The 24,488-nt window shown below is 44.4% G+C and overlaps 1 protein-coding gene across 2 annotated transcripts in view; it reads left to right on the plus strand.

Moving 5' to 3' along the window:
* Positions 1-24,488, plus strand: part of TBC1D1 (TBC1 domain family member 1) — a 294,222-nt gene that overhangs the window by 248,352 nt on the left and 21,382 nt on the right. Inside the window, exon 24 of one of the 2 annotated variants that reach the window (XM_081303872.1) lies at positions 5,615-5,773. The exons of the other annotated variant lie outside the window; for it this stretch is intronic. Within the exon in view, the coding sequence (XP_081159998.1) occupies positions 5,615-5,758 (144 nt within the window). The 3' untranslated portion in view covers positions 5,759-5,773. Of the gene's footprint in view, positions 1-5,614; positions 5,774-24,488 lie in introns of those variants that run through there. 2 annotated transcript variants of the gene reach the window in all.

Consider the following 24,488-nt stretch of genomic DNA (forward strand, 5'->3'; position numbering starts at 1 on the left):
ATTTCCTCGTTCAACTTAATATGATAGTTGGTGTTTTGATGGTGGTTTTGCATTACTGGGGATTGAACCCAGGTGCACTCTTCCCCTGGGCTAAATCCCCAGCCCTTTTTATTTTTTGACAAATCTCACTATGTTACTGAGACTGGCCTCAAATTGGTGATCTATTGCCTCACCCTCCTGAGTTGCTGAGATTACTGACATGCACCCACTATGTCGGACTGAGACTTGGTTTTAATGCACTCTCACAACTGAAAAAAAAAAAAAAAAAAAAGGTAGCTTCTCAAACCTAGTAACTACATGGAGGAAAAACACTACCGATCACACTAAGTCATGATGCCCAGTATGCACTTTTGTTCACCCGTTAGACAGAAGGCTTTGTTAAAATCTGGCTAGTGAATTTCCATCTTCTCTGATGGCAGGCCATTCAAACTAATCAAAATGTGTTAAGAGTTTTATAATTTTAACCAAAGGCTTTAAAACACTGAAACTCTTTATTTGGAAACTTGAACAAATTATAAAAGCATTTCCAAGTTTGTTTGAGTAACACCCTCACATGATTTTTGCCAGAACATGACCTAAACAATGGAAACACTTTGAAACATTCTTTTCTGAAAAGGCCTCTCCATAGCATTTTCTCAGTGAACTTTTCTTGGGTTCAGCCCACTTGGAGCCCTCTGCTCTGGATATAGTGGCAGGGTGGAGGTAGAAGTTTCTGGCCATCACATGGTCACCTGCTCACCTGTGTGTATCTGTGTAGGCATACCATCTCTGCAGCAACCCTTTCCTGCAGAACTCTACAGGAGATTTGTGGTTCTGGGCTTGCAAAGTGCTTGGCTGGGTGGAGCAAAAAGAAGAGCTGAACACTCTGTGTGTGTGTGTGTGTGTGTGTGTGTGTAGAATGGAGCCCGTGAATCACAGTACTTGAGTGCCTTTTCCTCAGACCCATGATAGCTGACTGGGACAGCCTGACATGGCCAAGATCTCGCACCTTTGTTATATTCTTTCTCCCAGGCAGGTTTGTCTGCTTCTCCTCAATCTTTTGACTACAATTTTCTGCCCTTATTTTCCCTTATTCCATAATTGGATCTGTGTTGTTGACTAGCTTTGAAGGTCTCCTTCCCACTCTTCTAGAAATGTCTGCTTTTTAAACCTTGTAACTGTATTTCTGATTTCTTCTATCTATGGGAAAAGCTGACTCTGATTACTGTTCAGCTCCAGCTCTGCAGGGTGACACCCCAATGTCCTATTTTGAAAACGTGTGCAGATGGTGAAGTGGTACATTAGGAGGGTAGAGGCAAGTTTGCTTGGAGGTCTATTGACTGGTATCAAATTCTGTTCACCTCAGTTCTGCCTGAATTTTCTATGAGAAGGGTATCACCTGTTTTCCTTCCTTTGAAGTACACGGCCATCAACTCTACTACTTTTCATACACTCCATCTAAACAGCCTGGTTACTCAGAAGGATAAAGTTAGCTTTTCCACTTAGAATTCCTCTCTCTTCAATAAGCCCTGTCTTCACAGTTGAGCCGGACCTCCCTGTCTCTTCAGGAGCAGTTCCACAGCCAACATGTCTCACCTGCTTGCCAGCCGCCTCTTCCTAACAAGGGTTTTGGTGCTCCCTACTACATACCAAGTCTTACGCTAGGTTCTCAGGCCATCTGTTCAGTGTCTGCCTTCACTGAGCTTTTTTTCTAGGAGGGGATCGGAGATAGGAATGAGTAAACAAGATCTATCACAGGGTAGGGGGTTTCCACAAAGAGAAGCCTCACTGAGGAGCTGGGATTCCAGGGAGACTGGAAGGATAAGAAAAGGAACCAGTTAACAAAGGAGTGGGGTGGGGGTATTCTGAGAAGTTTAATAGAAGAGGGAAGGCTCCTTTCTGAAAGATGCATTGTGTCTTGTAACAAGTCCTTTCAAAAACTTCAAATCTGCTATGGTCTGAATGTTGGTGTCCCACTAAAATTCTATGTTGGATCCCAATATCTAGTGTGCTTGCATTAAGAGGTGAGGTTCTCTGGGAAGTGGCTGAGTCGTGAGTGCTCCACTCATGAAGGAGATTAGTGTCCTTATAAAAGAAGCTCCAGGGAGCCGCTGTGCCCTTCCACCATGGGAAGATGCAGCAAGGAGGTGCCCATCATCTATGAAGAATGGGCCCTCATCCTCCTGTGTCTTGGTTTTGGAATTCCCAGCTTCCAGAACTATGAGCAATAAACTCCTATAATAAATATAATACAATAAATCACCCAGTCTAAGCAGCTCAAACAGAGAAAGACACCCACTTAACAGCATGTCTTTTTCAGATAACAAAAAACAATCCTTTTGAGGATAAATTTCCTATTACTGTATTGTCCCATAAATAGAAAAGGTAAGTTATTGTCTTGATCTACTACTTCAGTGTACACAAGGGACTCTGATCTTCTCAATTTAGCATCAAACTGCAAGGAGACAGGAGTTGGTAAGATGGTGAGACAGTACAGTGCAGCGCCTGGCAGGGCCTGGCCTTGTTTCAGATGACGATGGCCTCACCTGCATATCCCACAGCCAGCCTGCAGACCCAGCCTGGTCGACTTCATGCTGTGATGATCAACAAGGGGAAGCTAGGCACTGGAAAGACCTTCCTCAACATCTGGAGGAAAGTCAGGTGTGATTTCATGGCATGAGAGTGTAAGGAAACTTTGTGAAACTCTCTAAAAGTAAATCCAGACTTTATTCAAATGACATTTCAGGGTACAGAGAAAATGTGAACAAGAGAAAAAGAATTGTGGCTCACAGAGCCAAGTGAAACCTGTCTGCATGGACTGTGGGAATGTCCTTAAATCCTTGGTGCCTTGTTGAAGAAGCCCCCCGAACTTTTCAGGTTCTTCTCCCAAACTATGTTTGCTTTTAGTTCCATTTTGGCTGTGCAACTGAACATGTGATCCTATTTTGACCTGACATTTTCAGAACATTCAAATCCAAATTGGTGGCCTTCCCATTGGCCATGGTTCTGATCCATGTCTCGTTTTGACCCTCGTCAGTTTTACTTTGGTCCAGTTATTTCATAATTTCTCAAATCTATAACATCCTCAAAATATGTGAGGAACAAGATAGAACTTGGTGACTATAAATTGAAGCAACATCCAGTGGGTATAAAGGACAGGCCCTGGTGTCAATGGAATCCAACCCTGATTGTCTGTTAAATGGAAATAACATTTCGAGGGACTGTTGTGTGAATATTTATGAAAAGCAAAGAACTCTGTGGCTGACACCAAGTTAACAAACAATAACTGTTGTCATTACACGATGATGCTATAAGTTAAATGGATCCAGTTCTGTGAGCTTGAAATCACCTCAGGCAAAATTCCTCTCCAGATTGTAAACATTTAAAATGGGTGATCTTTAGAATCATTATGAGTCCCTAAGATCATTTCATGCTGGGCCAATATAATTTTATGTTTCTGAAAGTTCAGCAACCAAACATAAGATGGGAAGCTGTGGGAAAGCAAACTTTGGTGCAAGAAAAGCTTTTGATAACATCTATTTCAATAGCTTAAAATAAAGCTTATTAAAGAAAAGTAACATGGACAGGGCAGTCCAGATGGGTGGACTTAACAAGATAAACTTGTAGAACTGTAGATGGTGCTTCTGAGTCTCAGTTGTATGTTAGAATAACCCTGGGAGATTTTTAACAGTACCAATGTGGGTAATAAACTCAGACTCCCTGGGGTAGAGCCTAGACATTGTTGTTCTTGTTTGTTAAACTCCCCAGTGATTTTAAAGTTTAGCTAAGATTGAAAACTACTGCTGTAATTGATAATAGACTGAGGTGAGCCTAAAAGCCATGAATTTAATTTCCTGATCTGGGTTTTAATTTATTAAAGGACAGTGTATTTTGTGGGTCCTTAGCCAGCCAGTGAACATTTATATCAGAGACCTATATGGAGATCTAGGGAGCATGCCTTTGAAATGCAGTGAATGGCAGGACTTTGATTGACATTGACAAGTGACCTGATTTGAGCAAGATGCACTTTTATGTCAGATTATAAACTCACACATAGGGCAGTGGGTCCCAAAGTATAGACCACAGACCAATGGTGTCCATGTCTACTGAAACTTGCCAGAAATGCATTAATTGGTTCTTCTTCAACCTACTAGCTCAGAAATTCTGCAGGGTGGGATTGACACTCTTTTAACAAGTCCTTCAGGGGATTCTGATGCATGCTCCAGTTTGAGAACACTGTACAGAGGAAGAGTCCCACTGGATGAGCACAGAATGGGAGACGCCTGGGTTAGCAACAGCCATGAGTGTGAAGAGCCTCTTTATTGATTTATAGTTTTATTCTTGCTTTCTGATTGCTATAAAGACCTTCATATTTTGCAGGTCATGAGACTTGTTTATTCTGTGTTCATAGTATAAATCCAGCTATTGAAAATCTGAGTAATTTTGGAAATTGTTAAATAGTTAGAAACGTTGAGTATGTAGTATAATGATACAGTAGTCGAGTTGCCATATGTCAGCCACTGTTATTAGCCACTAGGATGAATATTAACTCATTTACAGGGAAAGATGTGATTATAGCTACTGGTTGGGTAGCAAGTGTTGAGGGTAAAAATCATTGAACTTTCATTGTTTTTGATAGGTCACTAGGAGCTCTGTGTACCTGAGTATCTTTGGGATAAATACATGAAATTTAAAAATTAATGATCACTGTGAATTAAATTTTAACGCCCCCACACCCACTTGTCCCTAAATTAAAAACAACACAGAAGCAGGTGAGAGGAAGAAGAAAAACCTGTCTCAAAACATGGAGGGAGCAAGAGAAGGCAGAGAAGTTGGGAGAGACCCTGCAAGGCAGACACCTCGCCCTATTTGCACACACCTGTAAGAGCTGGCGTATCTGAGGGCAGGGCTGCCAGCTGAGCGTGGGACAGTGTGAGGCCTGCAGTGTGCTGGGAATAGATTTTCTTGGCTGGGTCCAGCCTTAGCCCCCTCTAACTGCTTCTTGGACCAGGAAGGTTCAATGAGGCCACCTTGGCTACATCAGTGATGCTTGAAAGTGTGCTGAAGACCACCATTTTAAGGATTTTGTTTCTCAGAAAGATTAAAAGTCTGTTAGCATGTGTTAAGGGTACTGAGAAGTCCTACCGTAAAGAAACCCAGTTTTATGGTTTGATATGAGGTGTCACTCCAAAGTTCCTGCGGGAATTTGGGGGCCGGGACAATTAGATTATGAGAGCTGTAATCTAATTGGTGGATTAATAGAGATTACCAATTTGAATGGATTCATGGAGGTAACTGTAGGCAGGTAGGATATGGCTAGAGAAAATAGGTAACCGGGGTGTGTCTTTGGGATTTATATTTCCCTGGTGCTTTGCCTGCTCTTTCCCTGCTTCTCAGCAGCCTTGAGCTGGGCAGCCTTCCTCGAAGGCCTCACTGCCGTGAGGTTCTGCCTGACCTCAGGCCCACAGCAGTGAGTCAGCCTCCCGTGGACTGAGACCTCTGAAACACGAGCCCTAACAAACTATTCCTGTTTTAAATTACTCATATCAAGTATTTTAGTCAAAGCAACAAAAAGCTAACACACCTGCTTTCTACCTTTTTCAACATGTGTGTAACATGTTTCCCCCCTTGGTAGATATGTTCCACACATGTGACGGATGCTCCAGCCTACAACAGAAGCATACAAGACAAAAATGAAGTCCTCCAGAGCTCCCTCCACCTCCTCCCACCACACAGAGTAATGACTTCACTCAGGTCTCAGCTCAAATGTTACTCCTGACCACCCTGGCAGCTCACCCCACAGCGTCTGCCCCTTCCTTCTGATGCCTGTACCCTCCTTTTCCCATCCGGGTTCCTTACTCCAACAACCTATTCCAAGTTTGATTGCTTATTATTTGTCTTGGCCAGAGAAAAGGAAGATTAGTGGGGCAAGGCCTGCTTTCCTCACTGTTCTATCCTACAACAACACCTGGGCATACGAGATGCTCAAATATTCACTGAACAATTGAAATATGTCTTCCATTTTTGATAGAGACTCCCAGAACTTGCTTTCTAATAGACTTGTGCTTGGGTTTTAAATCCTTAAGTATATTCAACCCTTCATAATATAAATTATTTTGTTGTGCCCAGTGTGCTTGAGAATAGGTGCCATGGTCTGGAACATTCATCGCTGGTCATTCTGTCTCTATGACAGTCCCATCTCCCCAGGTTCCTGGGGGCTTTATGTTCCAGCTGGGGTGGGAGCCAGAAGAGACAAGGGAGGCTGACAGCTCTCTTCCTCACCAGGGAACCCTCCTTCTGAAAAGAGCTGCATAATGTTCACGCCCACTTACTGTTATGGCTCAATCAAGGGAGAGGCCACAGAGTCAGCTGATTTATCCCCCACCAGAAAAATCATATTCTTATCTAAACTATCTTGATTTACAAGATTTTTTAATGGCTTAAAAGTGCCTTATCAGCTTAAGCTGATCTAAGAACATAAATATTTCATAATTGTGATAATATATACAGCTCCAGACGCAAGAAAATTTCCATCCCCATGGATGATCCTTATAAATAAACCAAGCAATCACACACTGCAGAAATAACTAGAATTTCTATGACTTCACAGGGAGCCAAATGAAATGCCCGGGCCAAGTGAATGCTAAAGTCATTGCATACTTAAAACGTGGTCAGGAGCTTCATAGGAGCCAACTAGGAGTTTGGGTCCAACTAGGACCAGGCATTAACTGGAACCTAGTTTAACTGGAGCCCTAAAGTTGAATTTTTAGGCTTTGTTTTGGGGGAATGGGGACACACTACAACAAAAGGATCTCATATAAAGGAACTGGTTAAAACCAAACAGAAACAAGACTCCAGCATCTAGTGGCAGGTCTGGAATCAGGTTTGTCTCTGAGGCTTATGTGCCACGTGTCGCAGCCTCTACCATCTGGATGTACGGTGGCCTGTAACCCAGCAGGGTCCCGAATGATTAAAAACAGGCCCAGGCGCTGGTCCATGAGACGGAGATTTTCAGCATCACTGGTTAAAATAAAATAGTTTCCTGTTAACCAGAAAAGATCAGTTATCAGAAGAACCTCATTTCCTCAGCATTTTAATTTTTGAGATTTTTCTTGTGATAAGAAAGCAAATTATTTTTCAAGGGAGAGCACTCTAGCAATTTCTCTGGGGAAATTTTATCTTCTGGAGAAAGGTGTCCATGTGTTCCTTTTTTGGGATGGACATAGAAGAAGCCGAGACAAAAATCAAGTAAGCCTAGGTCTTCCCAATCACTCAGTTCCCAGGCGACTGGTACCTGCCTGAGGGCAAGGCTGCACATGTTGGCCAGAAGAGATCATTTGATTCAAGCTGTCACCATAAATCTCCCTAGAGCAGAAGTGACGATTTCTTTTACTACTCTGATTCCAGATCCTCCAAGTAAGTATCTTGGCAGGCGGTGACTGTGGAGGGAAGAGAGGAGTGAATGCCTGGAAAAGTCAGGCCGATTCTAGGTTTGGGAAGGTTCCAGGTCTGTGCCAGCAGGGTGGAGACGTGTGTGAAACTACAGGTCCCCGCCCAGGCTTGAAGGGGGTAGGCCCAGCCACGACCTCACATCTTAGCCCTCTCCAGAGTTTGCCGGGAGGTTCCAGCATTCTCTGTCCAAGGCAGGCATCCTCAGCCTGAGGTGTACTGGGGCTGTGCGGCTGTCACCACAAACACTAACCCAGTCAGGAAGCCCCTCGGTGTTCATGGAGAGGATCAGATCTAAATGGGCTCAAGTCCTAAGAGCACCAAAAGAAAATATTTCTCATATGTATGTTTAGAAACATTTTCTCATAGGCAGAGGCCCACAGAGCCTTCAAAGGCCACAAACCCAGAAACATTCTGGAAGCCCAAGAAGCTGTCCCCTACCTCCTGAGGCTGCAGGGCAAGGCTGCGGTGTCCTCCAGATGGTGCCTCAGCCTCTCCCCTCTCATTCTTTTGGCTTCCTGTTTTTTCCCTCCTCAGAAGCTTCGCTGCATCTGTGAGAGTCAGGAAGGACAGAGAAGCCGGTGCCCTCTGAGAGAGGGTCTCGACGCAGAATGGGCAGAGTCCCGGTGGCCTGAGGTTCTGGGGGGAGTGTGGATACTTTCTGTGTTTATTCACGGTACCCACCATGCATTCCCACCCCCAGACTAGCACTCAGACCACAGAGGACCCAGAAAGATGCCCGAAAAGAAGCATAGAACGGTTAGATTCTTTGCCATATTAAATGGCTTCTGTCTGGATCCTTCCTCTCCTGGCTCCATCCTTGTCTGTGGTCTTTCCTGCCGCCCTCCTCAGTCTGGCTTGCAGTGAGAACGCTGCTCCCGGCCCCTCCCCAGCATCCCTACATCTGTACCCCAGGGCAGCAAAGACTCCAGCTGAAGACCCCCCAACCATAAGATGCAAATCAAGTCAATGCTGTAGGATTGTACTGCCCAGGATTATAGCCCCTGGACAAAAGGGACAGAAATGTAGCTAGTCCAGATGGAGAGACACTATCGTATGACATACACATCAGACTTTGCATACTATGAAAAGGGAACACAATATATCTGTCGTGAGTGATCCTTGCCATTAGCATAGACAAAACATATTTGTGTCATTCCACAAAGTCACGGTTTATTGAGTAACAATAAATTCACAGGCTACACCACTTTCAGCCAGCACAGTTTGTTGAATACTCACGGGTCACCTGATGTAGTCATGAGTAGCGTAATCACAGGTTCTTTTTTTCCAATCTTAATTACTAATATCTCTAACACTCCAGTCAAACATCACACTTTAGAAAATTATATGGACAGGTTACAGAAAGGCTAAGAAAGGGTTAAGGCAGCCACAGGGGTTGAGGAGGCTGAGCTGAGAGCAAAGTCAGAGAGAAGAGATGAATGCAAAGGATCGCTGTAGGTGATCAGATGACAACCAGCCAAAGAACTTATTCAAGGTACAGAGCTGCCAAAGTGCAGGAATTTATTCTGGGCAGGGTCCGCATGGACCGGACAGAGTTTCCAAGTGTCAGTATGGAGTGTCATCTTGGAGTAGGCCGAGCATGGTCGTCCCGGGCAGGAGAAACCATGTTGTACTGAAACCCAAGGACAGATTCAGAGGTTCATCACTGTGGCTTTCTCTGGGCAAGGCTTGTGACAAGGAATGACCAAGTGACAGGTTCAGGGTGCCCCGTGTCCAGTCTTGGGGTGCTCCTCCTTTATGGGCCTCAGGTAATGGGGTTGCTTCATTAGGTGATCTGGTGAATTCGAAAAGCTCATGAACGTGGTTTTTCTGATATGAGTTGGATACACCTGTACATCCATATGCTCTGATTAATAAGTTCACAGGTGGCCTTTTTTATTAGTGTGATTAGTTTATCAGTTTGTGCCTTATGGTTGTGCTAAGCAGATGGTGGTTGTTTACTTGTATAAACTAGATGTGGAGTCATTTACCTCAGCACCTAAACTCAACATGGAGTAGCTTATGGCCAAGTACTGCTTTACCCATTGGAGTAGCCTAGCCGGTGAGGCTCAGCCTGAAAATTGTTGCGCCATTCATCATGGAATGACTCCGACCAGGGCACAGACTACTCTCCACATGTCTCGTTAATAATGTTTATATTAATACATTTCAAAACAGTACTGTTTTTGATGGACTGCATTAAATAAAATATTAAACTTAATTTCATCTTTCAAATTTTCATTTTTACTAATGTGACTGCTAGAAAACTTGAAGTGTACTGTGTGCTTTGTATCATATTTCTTTTTCTTTTCCTTTTTTTTTTTTTTTTTCCCTGTACTGGGGATTAAACCCAGGGGTGCTCTACCACTGAAATACATCCCTATCCCTTTTTATTTTTCATTTTGAGACAGGATCTCACTAAATTGCCCAGCTGGCCTTGAACTTGTGATCCTCCTTCCTTAGACGCCCAAATAGCTGGGATTATAGGCGTGTCACTTTGTATTTCTGGGAGTGCTGAAAGAAATGTCAGTGTGGCCTCAGGGTTAGGAGAGGTTAGACAGGGGAGGTTGGGGAGGTGCTGAGATCAGAGGGGAGAGTCTCATTAGGGAATTGAGAGGAGGGCTTTGGGGCTTTCACTGGAAAGAAAGGATTTCACTTGCTAGCAGAGCAGCCCAGCTGGGGCAGACCCAGCAGGAGGTGAATGGGGTTTTCTCTGGTGTCTGTTTCCGATGACTGTTAGTGCAAGCTTGCCTTTTGTTCTGCCAGGCACATCAGGGGTAGGAAGTGGGAAGTGAGATGTCCTTAGGAGGAAGGGACCCAGGCTGGCCCTGGGAATCACTGGTGCAGACAGACAACAGAGAGGCCTTGAGTCCAGGCACAAAGTCTATAGGAACATCTGCGGCTCCACATACAGAACTATCCCAAGCATTTACTGTCTATGTCTCAGAAATACCATCCAGCTGTTTTTCACAAATAAGAGGGTCACGTCTCTGTGGGGCTACTGACAGGCAGAGAGCCACACAGAGAGGAAATCAGGATTTGTCCCCACAACTCTGGGCCCACTCTGGACCATCATGTATGTATAACCTTGTTCCAACTACTGCCTGGCCCCAGCTGCCGCCCCAGCTACCCCATCTGGCTGTGTGTCCATCCCCAACACATGCCGCCCGGGAGCACTCCTATGCTCTGCTGGCTGTCCCTAACCCAACAGGTACAGCCTGAGTCTGGGCCCAGCACCCAGCCCTGTGTGGCGAAGCTCCCACCAGCGTGCTCTTCAGAGCCTTCTGTAGGCTGGGGAGTCTGGGATCCTCTGCAGCTCTGTGCTTGGACCCCACGGCCCCCCAGGTCCCTTCAGGATCGGGGAGTGGACACGTCGGGCCATTGCTTTTTGTCCAGCCATTGCTTTTTGTCCAGCCCTGTTTCCCTTGGCAGGTCCCATCTGGCATTTAGATATTATAAATAGCTGCAGCTTGGGTGTGACGGGTGGAGACCTGGAGCCCGCACTCCACCCTGAAGGGGAAAGAAAGCTCATTTAGTTCACTTCTGTGCTTGGAAGCCTCCAGCTATTTAGAATGCCAATTAGGCAGCAGCTGCTGGTTGTTTTTCCCTTCCCCTCTCCCAGGATGGCCTGTCTGATTTTCTGTGCCTGTTGACTTCAGTGCTCACAGGAGGCTGGGTGGGGCAGGCGTGGCCAGCCCACAGGCGCTCAGAACGTGGGCTGGCTCAGTTTGGCTGCTCTTGGCAAGAGCCTGTGGCTGGGGGTGGGAGAGGGTCCATGAAGGACCAGCCCTTCTCTGTTACTTCCAGGATGTCAGAGTTTGGGGTAAGAGGTAAGATGTTTCCCTGAAAGGGCAGCACAGCTGGCCGGTGCCTGGGGAAGTCCTGAACTAGTGGCCTCAACAGCTACCCTGGGCAGGAAAGGTTCTAGGGCTCTTGCTTCCTGCAGAACTTGGGTCTGTGCATGACTCATGTGACCTAGATCATGTGCCTTTTTGCAGTTTGTGTCTGCTCCAACTTGCTGTTTTTCCATAAGTGTAGCAGGATTGCAGTTCCTGCCCTGATTTCGAGGGAGGATGCCTGGTAGCACACAGTAGGGCTTACAGAAGTCTACTTTTATCAGCTTCCTATTAGGGTGAGACACAAAGCCAGATGACTTGGAAATGACTGAATGCAATTTATAGGAAAACCAAAATAAATTGGAGGCCTTCCATTTCTCAGCCAAATGTTAATATTGAAAGTATACAAGAGGTGGGAGTCTCTGGGAAACAATCAAGTCATAAGGATGGAGCCCTCATGAGTGGAATTAGTGTCCTTATCAAAGAGGCCTGAGGGAGTTCATTCACCCCTTCCACCATGTGAGCACTCAGTGAGAAGTTCCCTTCAACGAGAAAGACAGCCCTCATTGTATAGCAAATCTGATGGAGCCTCCATCATGGACTGCCCAGCCTCCAAAAGTGAGAAATAAGTTGGCAGTTTATAAGCCACCCATGCTAAGGTATCTTGGTATGGTAGCCCAAACAGACTAAGACCTTTCTGCTCTCCTTATCTTGATTGGTGGCACCAAGGCCCATCTAAAGCAGAAACCTGGAATTCATTCTATTCTCCATCTTCCATATCTAAGTAGTCACGAAGTTCCATTAAACTACTGTTTGACATTTCTCATATTCATCCCCAATGACCCTACTCTAGTTCCTTCATCATCTTTAACCTGGACAATTGTAGGAATCAAACTGGCCTTACCATCTCTCCTATGCACTCCCTTCCAATTCATTCTCCATATTGCTGTATGAGAGATGAATGTAAAACACAAATATGACCATGAAGGGCCAGCCCTTCATGGTAAAAGCTCTGCACACAGATGGTTCAAACTCCTATGCACAACACTCAAGATTTCATCTCTTCCTTCCCTCTCCTAACCAATCTTTTGACACCTCCTCTTTCTACTCATCTCCAATCATTTTGAACTACTCACAATTCCCTAACCCAGGAAAAGACTTTATGCCTTTGTGCTGGTAGTGGAAACATTTACATCTCATGGAAGAACCATGAGTTCCTGTACATGTCACTTTCCCAGTTTGCATCCCTGAGGTATGTGATCAGTTCTGGACAATGGGCTGTGAATGGAAATTATATGCATGGCCTCTGAGTGGAAGTGTTTAACAACCACCATATAACCTTCTGACCTTTTTGTTTTCCTGCAATCCCAATTTAGAAGTCACCTGGTCCAGGCGGCACAACTGTAAGACTCTCTCCCCTGGATCCCCAAGTCACTGAATGGAGCAGAGCCTTCCCTCAACTCCTGCTGCTCAGCTGGCCTGCATTGGGTGTGTGGTTTGTGATAACCTGACCTCTATTAAGCTTCAGAGGGCTATTTTGTTACCGCAGTGTAAATGAGGTTATCCTGACTCATGCAGTACCTTTGTAAGAGCTAGTTCTCTGCCTGCTCCAACTCCCTTCAGCTGCCTGGGAAAGTCCTACTGGTCCTTCCAGGGATCATGGTCTTCTTTTTGGTGAAGCTGATTTAACCCATTACCAAGTAACTGACCTTAGTCTATTTACTGTTGTCATAACTGAATAGTGAAGACTAGAAATTTTATTTATTTATTTATTTATTTATTTATTTATTTATTTATTTATTTATTTATTTGGAGGGGTACCAAGGATTGAACTCAGGGGTACTCAACCATTGATCCACATCCTCAGCCCTTTTTTTGTATTTTAGAGACAGGGTCTCACTGAATTGCTTAGCATCTCACTTTTGCTAAGGCTGGCTTTGAACTCAGGATCCTCCTGCCAAAGCCTTCCAAGCTGCTGGGATTATAGGTGTGTACCATTGTGCCCGGCGGAAATTTTATTTTATTTTTTTAAAAGATTTCTTTAGCTCATAGTTTTGGAAATCCAAGAGCATGGTGCTGGTGGTATCTGCTTGGCATCTGAAAAAGGGTTGCAGCCTTTCATGGAAGTGGAGGGCATCACATGGTGACAGGGACTGAGCCTCAGAGTCAGGTCTGTCCTATAAGACCACAGTCCTGTTGGATGAGAGCTCCACCATCATGAGTTCATCTAATCTTAATAACCTCCCAGGGTCTCTCTCCAAGTACAATTAACAGGTTACATTTCCATCCTCCTAATAACTCTTGATGAGTATTAAATTTCAACACGAGTTGCACCTTGTCATAACTGAAGAGTGAAAACTAGAAATTTTATTTATTTATTTGGAGGGGTACCAGGGATTGAACTCAGGGGCACTCAACCACTGATCCACATCCTCAGCCCTTTTTTTGTATTTTATTTGGAGACAGGGTCTCACTGAGTTGCTTAGCACCTCACTTTTGTGTGTGCTAAGTATACGGGGTCAGTATTGTGCTTGTCACTTATTATCAAAATCATTCTACCTCCATAGAATTATGGAATCATAGGTGGTGGGTGCATCTGTATCTCCAGCACTCTTAGGATTATTGGTATATAAAGGGTACCCAACCCAATAAGTGATGAACCACTGAATTATCTGTATGGGCTTTCAGTGGTAATCTGGGGGAGGCCAGAGGAGGATGCAAACTGTGTGGGCCTCTATAGCTCAGAGACATTAGGAGCCAGTGGTTACAGCTGTGAGCTCAGGCTGTGTTCAGGGTAATATTGGTCTATATAAAAGAGCTGGGCCTCTCGGGAGTGAAAGGATTTTAGCGAATGAAACTTTCACGTGTGCAACCCGGAAGAGGAGGCTTAAAAGAAAGTCCAAAAACCACTGTTGACTCATGAGTGACGGCATGAGAGAAGGATCGAAATGAGTCCTGTCAATTGAAAGTGGTTATCTAGAAGGTCCACTGCATGTCTGTAACAGTCAGAATGACTATCGAGTTCAAATCACAAGTACCTGGCACACTGAAAAACCACAACCCAGGTTGTGAATAAAACAACAACCTTATGGATGTAACCTACCCATGTGTCTCTGTCTCTCTCTATTGCCTGTCTGCCCATGAGGGAACTGGGGACAGATCCAAGTTTTGTGGCATCTCTCCTTCCAATTCCATTTGTTGGGGCCAGAAATCCTGATCACCCACCCTGATGACTTGGGCAGGACTGTGACCTCATCTTCACATTCAGGCAATTTAAAAAAACCTTTTCAGTTTCAAAAGGCAGCTTCCATTCAGATCTTCGCATTCCAAACCTCAGGTAATATCAAATCTCCGAAATTGATTTAGCCTCAAATCCTCTCCTTGGCTGGGACCCAGCCGGCCCTGGGGGAGGGGCATGGCTCTTTCCGTCTCCCCTTTCTCCAGCTCCCCTCCCCTCCCTTGCCACCTGCCCTTTCCCTCCATGCCTGGAAGGAAGCCCAGGAAAGGGAGAGGTAAGGGCGTAAGAGTTCTCATGTGGCTGGGTGGCCCGAGCCCTCTGGGCTGGGCAGCTGGCCTCCCTGAGGGGCCTGGCAGCCGATGAGAGGTGACCCTGCCGTGGGCCTCGGAGACTCCAGCTGGGCCACATTCTCCTGCTGTTCCCTTGACTCGAGCTGAAGCTCTCTGTGTCTCCGGGTGGTCTCATGTGACTCCTTCTCAGCTCCAGAGGTTCCATGGATGTAATGGCCAGCGTCTTTCTGCCAAATCTTTTGTCCAGGACTATAGGCCCCAATACCTGTCACCTGTGCCCTTTCCCAGGAGGGCCAACATCTGGCCTTGGGATGTGCCCCTTGCTCTGCCACCAAAGTAGTATCCGGCACCAGCATTTGAACATCACTTGCGATATCCTGGCACTATCCTATACCCTTTATGCTTATTGCTTGACAAATGCTAGTCCTCATCCATGAGGTGGGGGAGCAGGGCAGGCCACATCCACGGCTATTGATTCTAAACTTGCACTGCAGTCCTGACACCGCAAAACACTGTGTGCACATTTCATTTGCCATTGGTTCTGGCTACAGAAATAGGATCTGGGACATGGAGCTTTATCTTGGCTTGACCATGACCCCACATGAGGCTAAGGGCAAGTCTGCAGTATTTCTGGGGTTCAGTTTTCCCAACTATAAAATGCGGAAATGGAAAGAACTCATCAGTCCATTGAAAGGGAAGGAACTTCAGCAAGGTTCCTTCTCACACTAAAATTCCATGACTTAAGAAACAATTTCAGAATACAGAAGGGCAAGTGGGTATTTGGGGGTGAGAGGTGAAAGGAGCTAGTTGGGACCTTGGGCATAGAGAAGCTCAGGCAGTCTGGATCTATGTAACCTTTAAAAGTCTTTTGTTTTCCTTTGTTATTTATGCTTTATTTATTTACTTGCCCTTAAAAGTCTTAAGCATCTTTAAACTTTGAAAAAGCTGAAGAACATCTTTAAAATGCTAGAAATTTAAGTCTTTGTCAATTGCTTCTTTTACAACTATAATGAGAAATCTCAGTAAAAGAGAAGTTTCAGTACGTGATTTCAAGAACCTTAAAAACATTTGTCCTTCTGACTCACCAACTCCACTACCAGAAATAGATTTGAAGAAATAATCAGAAACATACACAAAGATTTATGCACAAGAGGGTGAATCACAGTAGTCTTTATAGTAGTAAAAATAGAAACCGCTCACTGTATTCCCTCTCTGCTCACCTGATACCTCCTTCGAGAAGTCTCAAACTGCGCAAATAAAATAAGCCCTCTTTCCTTCTCTTGGTTTTTTTTAAATCATGCCATTACCAACTGATGAAGTCTATACTTGTTTGTTAACTTTTTAAATTTTTTTCTCCCAAGAAGGATGTCAATTCATGGCAGCAGTGGTAGATCCAAGCTTTGTGTGGCTTAAACACATGTAAATCTGAGGGCCTTATAAAAGAAAACAATCCAGTTAAAACATGCAAAATTAGGCATGATAAGAACCTTGATTTAGGAGGAGAAGTAGAAGTCCTGCAAAGTTCTTTAATAGCTTCACAGTGAACCTGCTTCATAGGGGCAGGGGCTCAGCCTGTCTTGTTCATAGCTGCTCTCCAGTTCTGGCTGCCTGGCACAGAGTAGGTGCTCAGGAAATACTTGTGGAATCAAAGAGTGTCCAGCTGAGAACTGGTGTGCACTCTTTCTCTCTTTTCTTTCTGGCCACTATGAGGTGAGCAGCTTTGTTCTATCATGTGTCCCTGCCGTGATGTTCTGCCCCACTGTGGGACCAAGAATAACAGCACCAAGTGACTGTGAGTAAAACCTCAAAACCATCAGCACAAATAAAATAATAATAATAATAATAATAATAATAATAATAATAAAGTTGCTTTTCTCAGTTATTTGTTATAGTGATGGAAAACTGGCTAATACTCCAAAGAACAGACATATTTGTACATCAGGAATATCAGGAAGGATGTAAAAATGAAAATAAAACTAACTTTTGCACACAGGGGTAGGTAAGTCAGTTGAACCTACCAAACAGGGACAGAAGCTTTATGTCTATAGACGAGAATTATTTTGTATTGCTCTCAGTTGCTTATAACTTCCAAAATTATAATATACCTCAAAGTGGGGTAAAGGGAGGGAGAGAAAAGGTTGAATAAATGGGCAAAGAGAGGCAGAATGGACTATGTAACTTGCCTCCAACTTTTGAATAGATCTGCTCTCTTCTTCTTTCTGGGTTCATGGCTGCCCAGTTAGATTCCATTCCCAGCCTCCCTTGCAGCTAGGTGTGACTCTGTGATGAAGTCCTGCAAGTTACAAGTGAGTAGAGATGATGGTGCTGTTTCTGGGCCTAGGTCTTACCTAGGTCTGCCTCCTCTGTGCTGGCTAAAATCTGGATATGGTGGCGATTTAGTTTGACAAGATCCTGAGAGAATGGCAAAGCAGTAACTTGGAAAGAATCAGTGATTGAAGAACAGAGCTTCCTCACCGACTCCCGTATTCATATCAGGATTCTTATGTGACACAGAAATAATCATGGTTCATTTGTCTCAGTTCTCTAAATCTTACAAGGTTTTCAATTTTCTCCTGCTGGTTTCTAGTATTCTCCCATCATCACTTGTCTCAAAATGCAGTCATGCCTCTGTCACTTTAGTTCTTTGTGGAGGAACAGGTGAGTGCTGAATGCCTCTGTTCAGCCATCTTGAACCAGCTCTTGATTCTTCTTTAAGCCATGGTATTTGGGGGCTCTTTGTTACAGCACCTTAACCTTATAATAACTAATATGATTCCTTTCCACCGATTAGACATTTTATTTACTTTATGCTAATTTGTTCATCTTTTTAAGTTTACTTTTTAATTTGCAAATAATAACGTGTATGGATTTTCAATCCAGGCCCCTTTTAGTGCACTGTACTGCTTTCTAACAACATGGCCTGAAATGAGGAGAATGATATACTTAGTCAGGCCTGAAAGATGCCTCCTGGCTCTTCCTGATGCTTCCCTTCCCTTCCCTGGCTATGTGTCAGCTACTCTTCTACTTCCCATGAGATAATTTATTTAATCCTTACCTTTTGAGTAGAGAGCATTCTTATCCCCACTTTCTAGATGAACAAACTGAGGCAAGACAAGTTAAGTAAACACATCTAAGGGTAAGAGCTGGGATTTAGAGCTGGCACCCTGCTCTGCTCTTCTAGCCCTCTTGCGTGATTCTTCTGCTACCTTTCTCTCCTTCAGATCCATTCCACTCTCTGTTATTTTGAAGAGACCACTAGGAGCACCAGATGACACAAAAAACATTCCTGCCTCTTTCTTTCATCAATTGTCCCCCACCCACATGAAATCCGTGGTCTGTGACTCTTTCCTTCTTGTCCCACTGTTTGTCCCTGGACACTGCTAGACTGCCTTTCCACAGAAGGCCAAGGAGCATCAGCTCCATGTTTGGGGCGAGAGAAGAGCATCACAGGTTTGGCTGCATTTAGAGATGCAAAAGGAGAAGATGAGGATAGGACTTTGCTTGTTTCCTGGTCTTTCTGATGTGCACCTGCAGTTGAAATAAGATGAAAGGGCAAGAGTGGGGACAGCAGAGAAACTTCTAGGCTCAAAAAGGAACTTAGACCCAAGTGACTAATGAAATAATCCCCAACTGCAATCCCCTGCAATTTCATAGATGGCTTTCCAAGAGACTAATAAATGAATTCAGCTCCAGGGCCCATGAACTCTGTCAATCATGGCAAAAGAAGCATCCTGGACAAAAAGAATTTGAGGATGCATAAGTGAATAAATCAGGGATGTGGCAATTCTCTTCCTGTGATGACTTGAATCATCAGATAGAAAATATACTTCATTTCTAGGATGGCTTAACTAGGACCCGTGTTACCACTTCTTGTGGGATTGGTCATGGCTAAATATCCAGGGTGCAGGAGGCTATGGGCAGCCTTTTATTCTTGCTCTCTGCTAACATCAGACTTTCCCTCCTTTCTGATTTTACCATGATCATCCTTCTGGAGGTTACTTGATGATGGTTGATAAAGTATCAGGACTGGGCAAACAAAATGGCAGCCGGAAATAATTGGGTTGTAAGATGAGCAGAGACAGAAAACAACAGGGAAGAGATAAAACTAAGCTGTAAGCAGACTGGGTCTCTGCCAAGTAGAGGATGTCTATTTCTTTTTTGCTTTCTCAACAAAATTATGAGATTGAATGCCTTGACTTATGTGGCTGAACAGATGTTCTCTCTGCCACAAATCTATTAGCTCCATGCCTCCTCCGTTGAGTGGGTGGTGCAAAAATAAAATCTGCAAAGGAGAAGCTGACAGTGACAGGAAAGGAAGTGAGGGGCCTCTGAGAGATCAGGAGCTGAGAAATGACCCAGAACTCAAAGGAAACAAGGATCTGAGGAAGCAACTCTGCACTGATCTTGTATATTTTTCTCTAACAAGGGAGAAAATCTACAAAGCCACAAATTATTGCAATTCAGAGAGCTAAACGAGTTGAAAACATATTTTGTGTTGGGGTGTCTTTGTTCTTTTAGGCTGCTATAACAAAATATTTTGGACTGGGTGGCTTATAAACAATAGAAATTTCTTTCTCTTTGTCTGGACGCTGGTAAGTCCAAGATCATGGTGCTAGTAGATTTGAGGTCTGGTGAGGACCTGCTTCCTGGTTCATAGATAGCCTCTTTTTGTGTCCTCACATTAGCAGAAGTGATGAGGGGTCTCTTTTATAAGACAACTTATCCCGTTCAAAGACCCCCACCTCCTAATACCATCATCCTGTGGGGTAAGATTTCAACCCATGAATTTAGGGGTGGGTAAAAACCTTCAGACCACAGCAGGAGACATTCACAATATTGACACCCCAAATCTATGTCCCCCAGAGAAGTTGTCAATATACTGGAGAAATGTTCAATGACATATGTCCTTGGTGCTATCACTCTTCCTTCATTTCTTTATCCTTCCATATGGTGCATGTATGTGAGCTTCTCAACTCGGGCCAGCCATCCAGAACCTTCCCTACTAGATGATATCCCCATGCCCCCAAGATTAAAAATAGTCTCTTTCCTCCTTCTTTGGAGCCCTGATCGTAGGCTGGTTACGGAAGATTGTTAAAATGGCAGTACAATGTGGAGATTTCCTGGGGATTTCAATTACCCAGTTCCCCCTACTCTTCACGACAAAGGTTAATCACGAGAGGAATGAAAACAACACACCATCCTGTGAGAAATGAAAGATGGATGGGATGGAGCCCACGGAGGCCGGCTGAGATTTCAATTTCCTCGCTGTAATGAAAACTGCATTTCCAGTAACTCTGCCGTGGAAGTTATTTACCAGTGGCCACCTGTGATATCATCACCCCGCAGGTCAGTGTGAGGCCTGGTTCTGCTAGGATGGCCGCTGAAGCATCTAACTATTCATTATCGCCCTCCTCGTAGTCTTGGGGGTGCTGCCCAGGAGCAAGGGCTGCACATCCATGGGGGTGAAAATGAGGTGTCAGCATAGAACATCGTGGAGATTTTGATTCTTTCCTTCTCCCCTTTTCTTTGACCTTTCTTTCTTGATTTGAACTTATGATTTTCTGCCTGTGTCTTACAGGATGCCAGACAAAGGATAATGATAATAAATTTTAAAAAATAGCTATTTTCCAAGTAGCTACTAAGTGCTACAGTTCTAATAACACTGAGGGCTAGAGATTGTCTTCCGGTATCCATCCTTTTCTTTGTCCTTAATAATACAATTCCATGTTCTTTAGCTAGGCACATGTTGTGGTTCAGATCTAGAATGTTCCCCAAAGGCTCATGTGTTGCAGGCTTGATCTCGAATGTGGTGAGATCCAGGGGTGAGGCTTTTAGGCAATGAGTGGATCACGAGGGCCCTATCTTCATTAGTGGATTGACCCTTGATGAATGAATCAAATGGATAGTTGCATGGACCACTGGGAGATGGAACCTAGTTGGAGGAATTAAGTAACTGGGACGTGTCCTGGAAGGGATTGTCTCTCCCATATCCCCACCACCCCAGCCTCCTGGATACCTGGAAACGAGCAGCTTTCCTCTGCCATACCCTTCTGCCATCATGTTTCCACCTTGGAGCCAGCCAACCATGGACTGAAGCCTTTGAAACCTGACAATGGAGTGATCCTTGGAAACTGTGAGCCAAAATAAATGTCTCCTTTTCTAAGGTGTTCTTGTCAGGTATTTGAGTCATAGTGACAGAAAGCTGACTAACACAGCACGTGACTTCCTGCAATAAGACCACCTCTCCTGGCCTGCCTTGCAGCCACGTGCATCCATGTGGTCACTGGGAGGTAAGTAAGGGTGTGGTGAGCAAATTTTGGGAAACAAGCCCATTTTTTTGACTTGAATATGGATGTGATGAATAGCCATCTTAGACCACGAGGTAGAAACCATTCATTGAAGATGGTAAAGCACCAAGAAGGAACTTTGGTCTCTGATGACTGTGAGGGAGAATTTTGAGATTTTTGCAGCTGCAGTGGAACATTCTGAAACATTCTGCAAGAAATCAGCGGGAAGAGATATCAGAGAGCCAGGCTGTGGGATTAGACATACCAGGGTTAAAAAATCCTGGTTCTTACCAGCTTTATGACACTAAGTTTCTTAACCACTTTAAATTTGATTCTTCATTTGTAAAAGTAGAAATAAAACCTCAATGGATTTTGTGACACGTTAAATTATATAACACTTAAGATTTTCAACATAGAGCCAGGCCCATGGTAAGTGCATGATCAATGGTGGGGAGTTATTCTAATATTATAGATGAGAAAACGAGACTCAGAGATGGAACGTAGTTTCCCCCAGGGCCATACAGATAAATAATGGAGAGAATCAGAGCTGGAAGTCTTCAAGGCTTTTGATTTTCCATATCATTGACTACCACATCACCTGAAAATCATCAACTCTTCCTTATGCTTACTAGACACAGGTGTGTGCGTGCGTGTGTGTGTGTGTGTGTGTGTGTGTGTGTGCACGCACACGCTCGCGCGCACAGACACACACACACACACACACACACTTTTTAGTTAGTTCAGCTGATTCTTTGAATTTAAGATTATTATCTCTTACCAATGAATCTCCTGAAATTGGAATATTGATTTGAATGGAATGGGTGCCAATATTACTTGGTCCACAGTCTCCAGCAAGTTGTGCTGCTGTCTGCAGACCCCCCACTCCCTCCATACCCCTGGCTGATGACTTGATCCTCTGTGAGAGATCACACCCTCCATTTCCTCCAGTCCAGATCATACATTTTTTCATTTTCAGATGAGTTAAACTAGAGCTGCTGGGCCTTTGTATTTCAAGCCCGTGCCAATGGTGCCCTTCCTACCTGAGTTTTTGTGAGATCAGGCTGAGGTTTGGATGGACTGATTTTCTATCACCTGTGGACTCGTGACAGCTGGGGTGAGATCAGTAGCCTTTAAGTCAAGAGGTGATTTAACAGGCCTGTGTTTTGTGTATCTATTTCTATTTCCTAGCCCCAAAAGGGTTCAGGCAACATGTGCTGAATGAACTTTGAAGAAATGACAGCTGTTACGCTCACCAGGCAATAAACCATCATGGATGAATTAAGCCACTGAACTGTTGCGAACAATACTTCCCCAGCAAGCCCAGGTCTGGTGGTACTTGCCAGGCTTTGTGCCCCATCACCCAATCTCACCATCTAACGCTGTTCCATCTTCCTTTTAGGGATTTTCTCACTGTGGACTGTTCTCTGGTTGGGGGTGGGACAGGAATACCAGCCCCACAGAAACCAAAGGAACCAGGTTCTCTCTCCGCACTTCAATCACTTGCTATAGGATGTGGGATGGCTGGAGGCCATTCACCTCAGATGGAGTGGTATGCAGAGCACATGCATCCACCTTGTGTTTGAAACAGTTCTTCCATCAGCCTAGATTCACCAACTCAGACCTGCGCACTTTCCAGCCTTAGATTTCTAATCTCCCACAGATTTTTTTTTTGGTGGGGGGTACAGGGGATTGAACTCAGGGGCACTCCAACCACTGAGCCACATCCTCAGCCCTATTCTGCATTTTATTTAGAGACAGGGTCTCACTGAGTTGCTTAGTGCCTCACTTTTGCTGATGCTGGCTTTGAACTCACGATCCTCCTGCCTCAGCCTCCTGAGCTTCTGGGACCTCCCACAGATTCTGATGTCAGAATTTCTCTGAACCATCCCTGCCCCCTCCCTTTTTTTTTCCCCTTAAGAGAGCATGCAGGCTGAATGGTAAGAGATTTCACGGTAGTATTTGTCTTCACCAATAGGCCTAAAGATTAGTTGGTACATTTTCAAATAGCAACTTAGGAGCAGGAGAGAGAAGATGTACAGTCAAGGCCAATATTTCTCAATTTGAAATATGGAGAGTAAAGTAATCGGAGAAGGTGATGGTGAGTGTTTCTAAAATGATTACGGGGATCAACAACTTGGCACCGGGGAAGTTGAGTTGAAGATGAAGCCAGGCCTAGATACGATGCCAACACCTGCTTTCACAGTCTCTGAAGCATTTTGCTCATCAACAAAGAATGTGCCTTGGCAGGTTTCTCTCCTGCCTTCCCAGAGCGGTTACGGCTGTGCTGAGTCTTCACATACTGTGATGATTCTGGGTCATTTTCTCGAGTTTGAAACTGTGGATGTGGTGAGGGCTGTGTCCAGATAGAAAACCGTGGAATCTTGGAGAGTCAAAGTCGCTATCCATTCCGATTTTGCACTTTGATCCAACTGAATTATGCACGCAGATCCTTTGGATTTCACACATTTATCCAAAGGATCTGTTTCTCATTTCTACACTAGGATTGTTCTCTCTGAGAAGAATGTACTTCCATTATTAAATTATATCAGAAAATATTTTTATGGTTTTGGGGGGGGAGATCTTTATTTTTCAAAAAGGATGATACTGAAAAATCAAGTTTCACATGACACTTTTGAGTTACAGCTCTTTCCCGCTTCAAAAACAATATCCTACCCTGTTCTTGCCCTTTCTAGAAATTTCCCTATCTTTGTGCCTTCTCCTTTATAGGGGAAAAAATGCTTAAAAATGTTATGTAAATGTAAAATAGAATGAAATCCTGCCATTTATGACAACATAGAAGAAACTGGAAGACACTGTGCTAAGCAAGGTAAATCAGATGCAGGAAGACATGCATGTTCTCACCTATGTGTGGAAGCTAAACATGTTGATCCCGGGGCGGAAGAGTAGACTAGTGGTCACTAGAGGTTAGGGCAGGCAGGGAGAGGGAGGAAGGAGGTGGGCGAGATGGCATGAGTTCTGAAGTTCCACAGCATAGTGGGCTGACTGTAGTTCACAACAATTTATTATATATTTTATAAATAATAGAAGAGAGGAGTTCAAAGCTTCCTGACACTAAAAAAGGATAAAAGTTTAGGGAGTTGGAAATGTTAATCTGCCAATGTCTTGGCTGGGCACAGAATCACGAGCCACCACACACCTTGTAGATTCAAACAGCAATTCTTTATTCCCGAACTCACACCGGCCTCTACACACGTTCTGGGGAAATCCAAGTTCTCCTGCCGCCCAATTCACCTACTCCACAAGGCTTTCTTCCCAAAATACTTTCTGAATCTCCCGAGAATTCAACGGGAGCTCAGGCAGCAGGAACGCCCTATTTCCAGCAGCAATAATCTTCAACCTCCAACTTCCCTAAAACCCATATTGTCTTAAACTGGGAACGCCCTAAACC

The sequence above is a fragment of the Spermophilus citellus genome (assembly GCF_964194105.1).
Source record: "Spermophilus citellus genome assembly, chromosome: 8".
Lineage (NCBI taxonomy): Eukaryota > Metazoa > Chordata > Mammalia > Rodentia > Sciuridae > Spermophilus > Spermophilus citellus.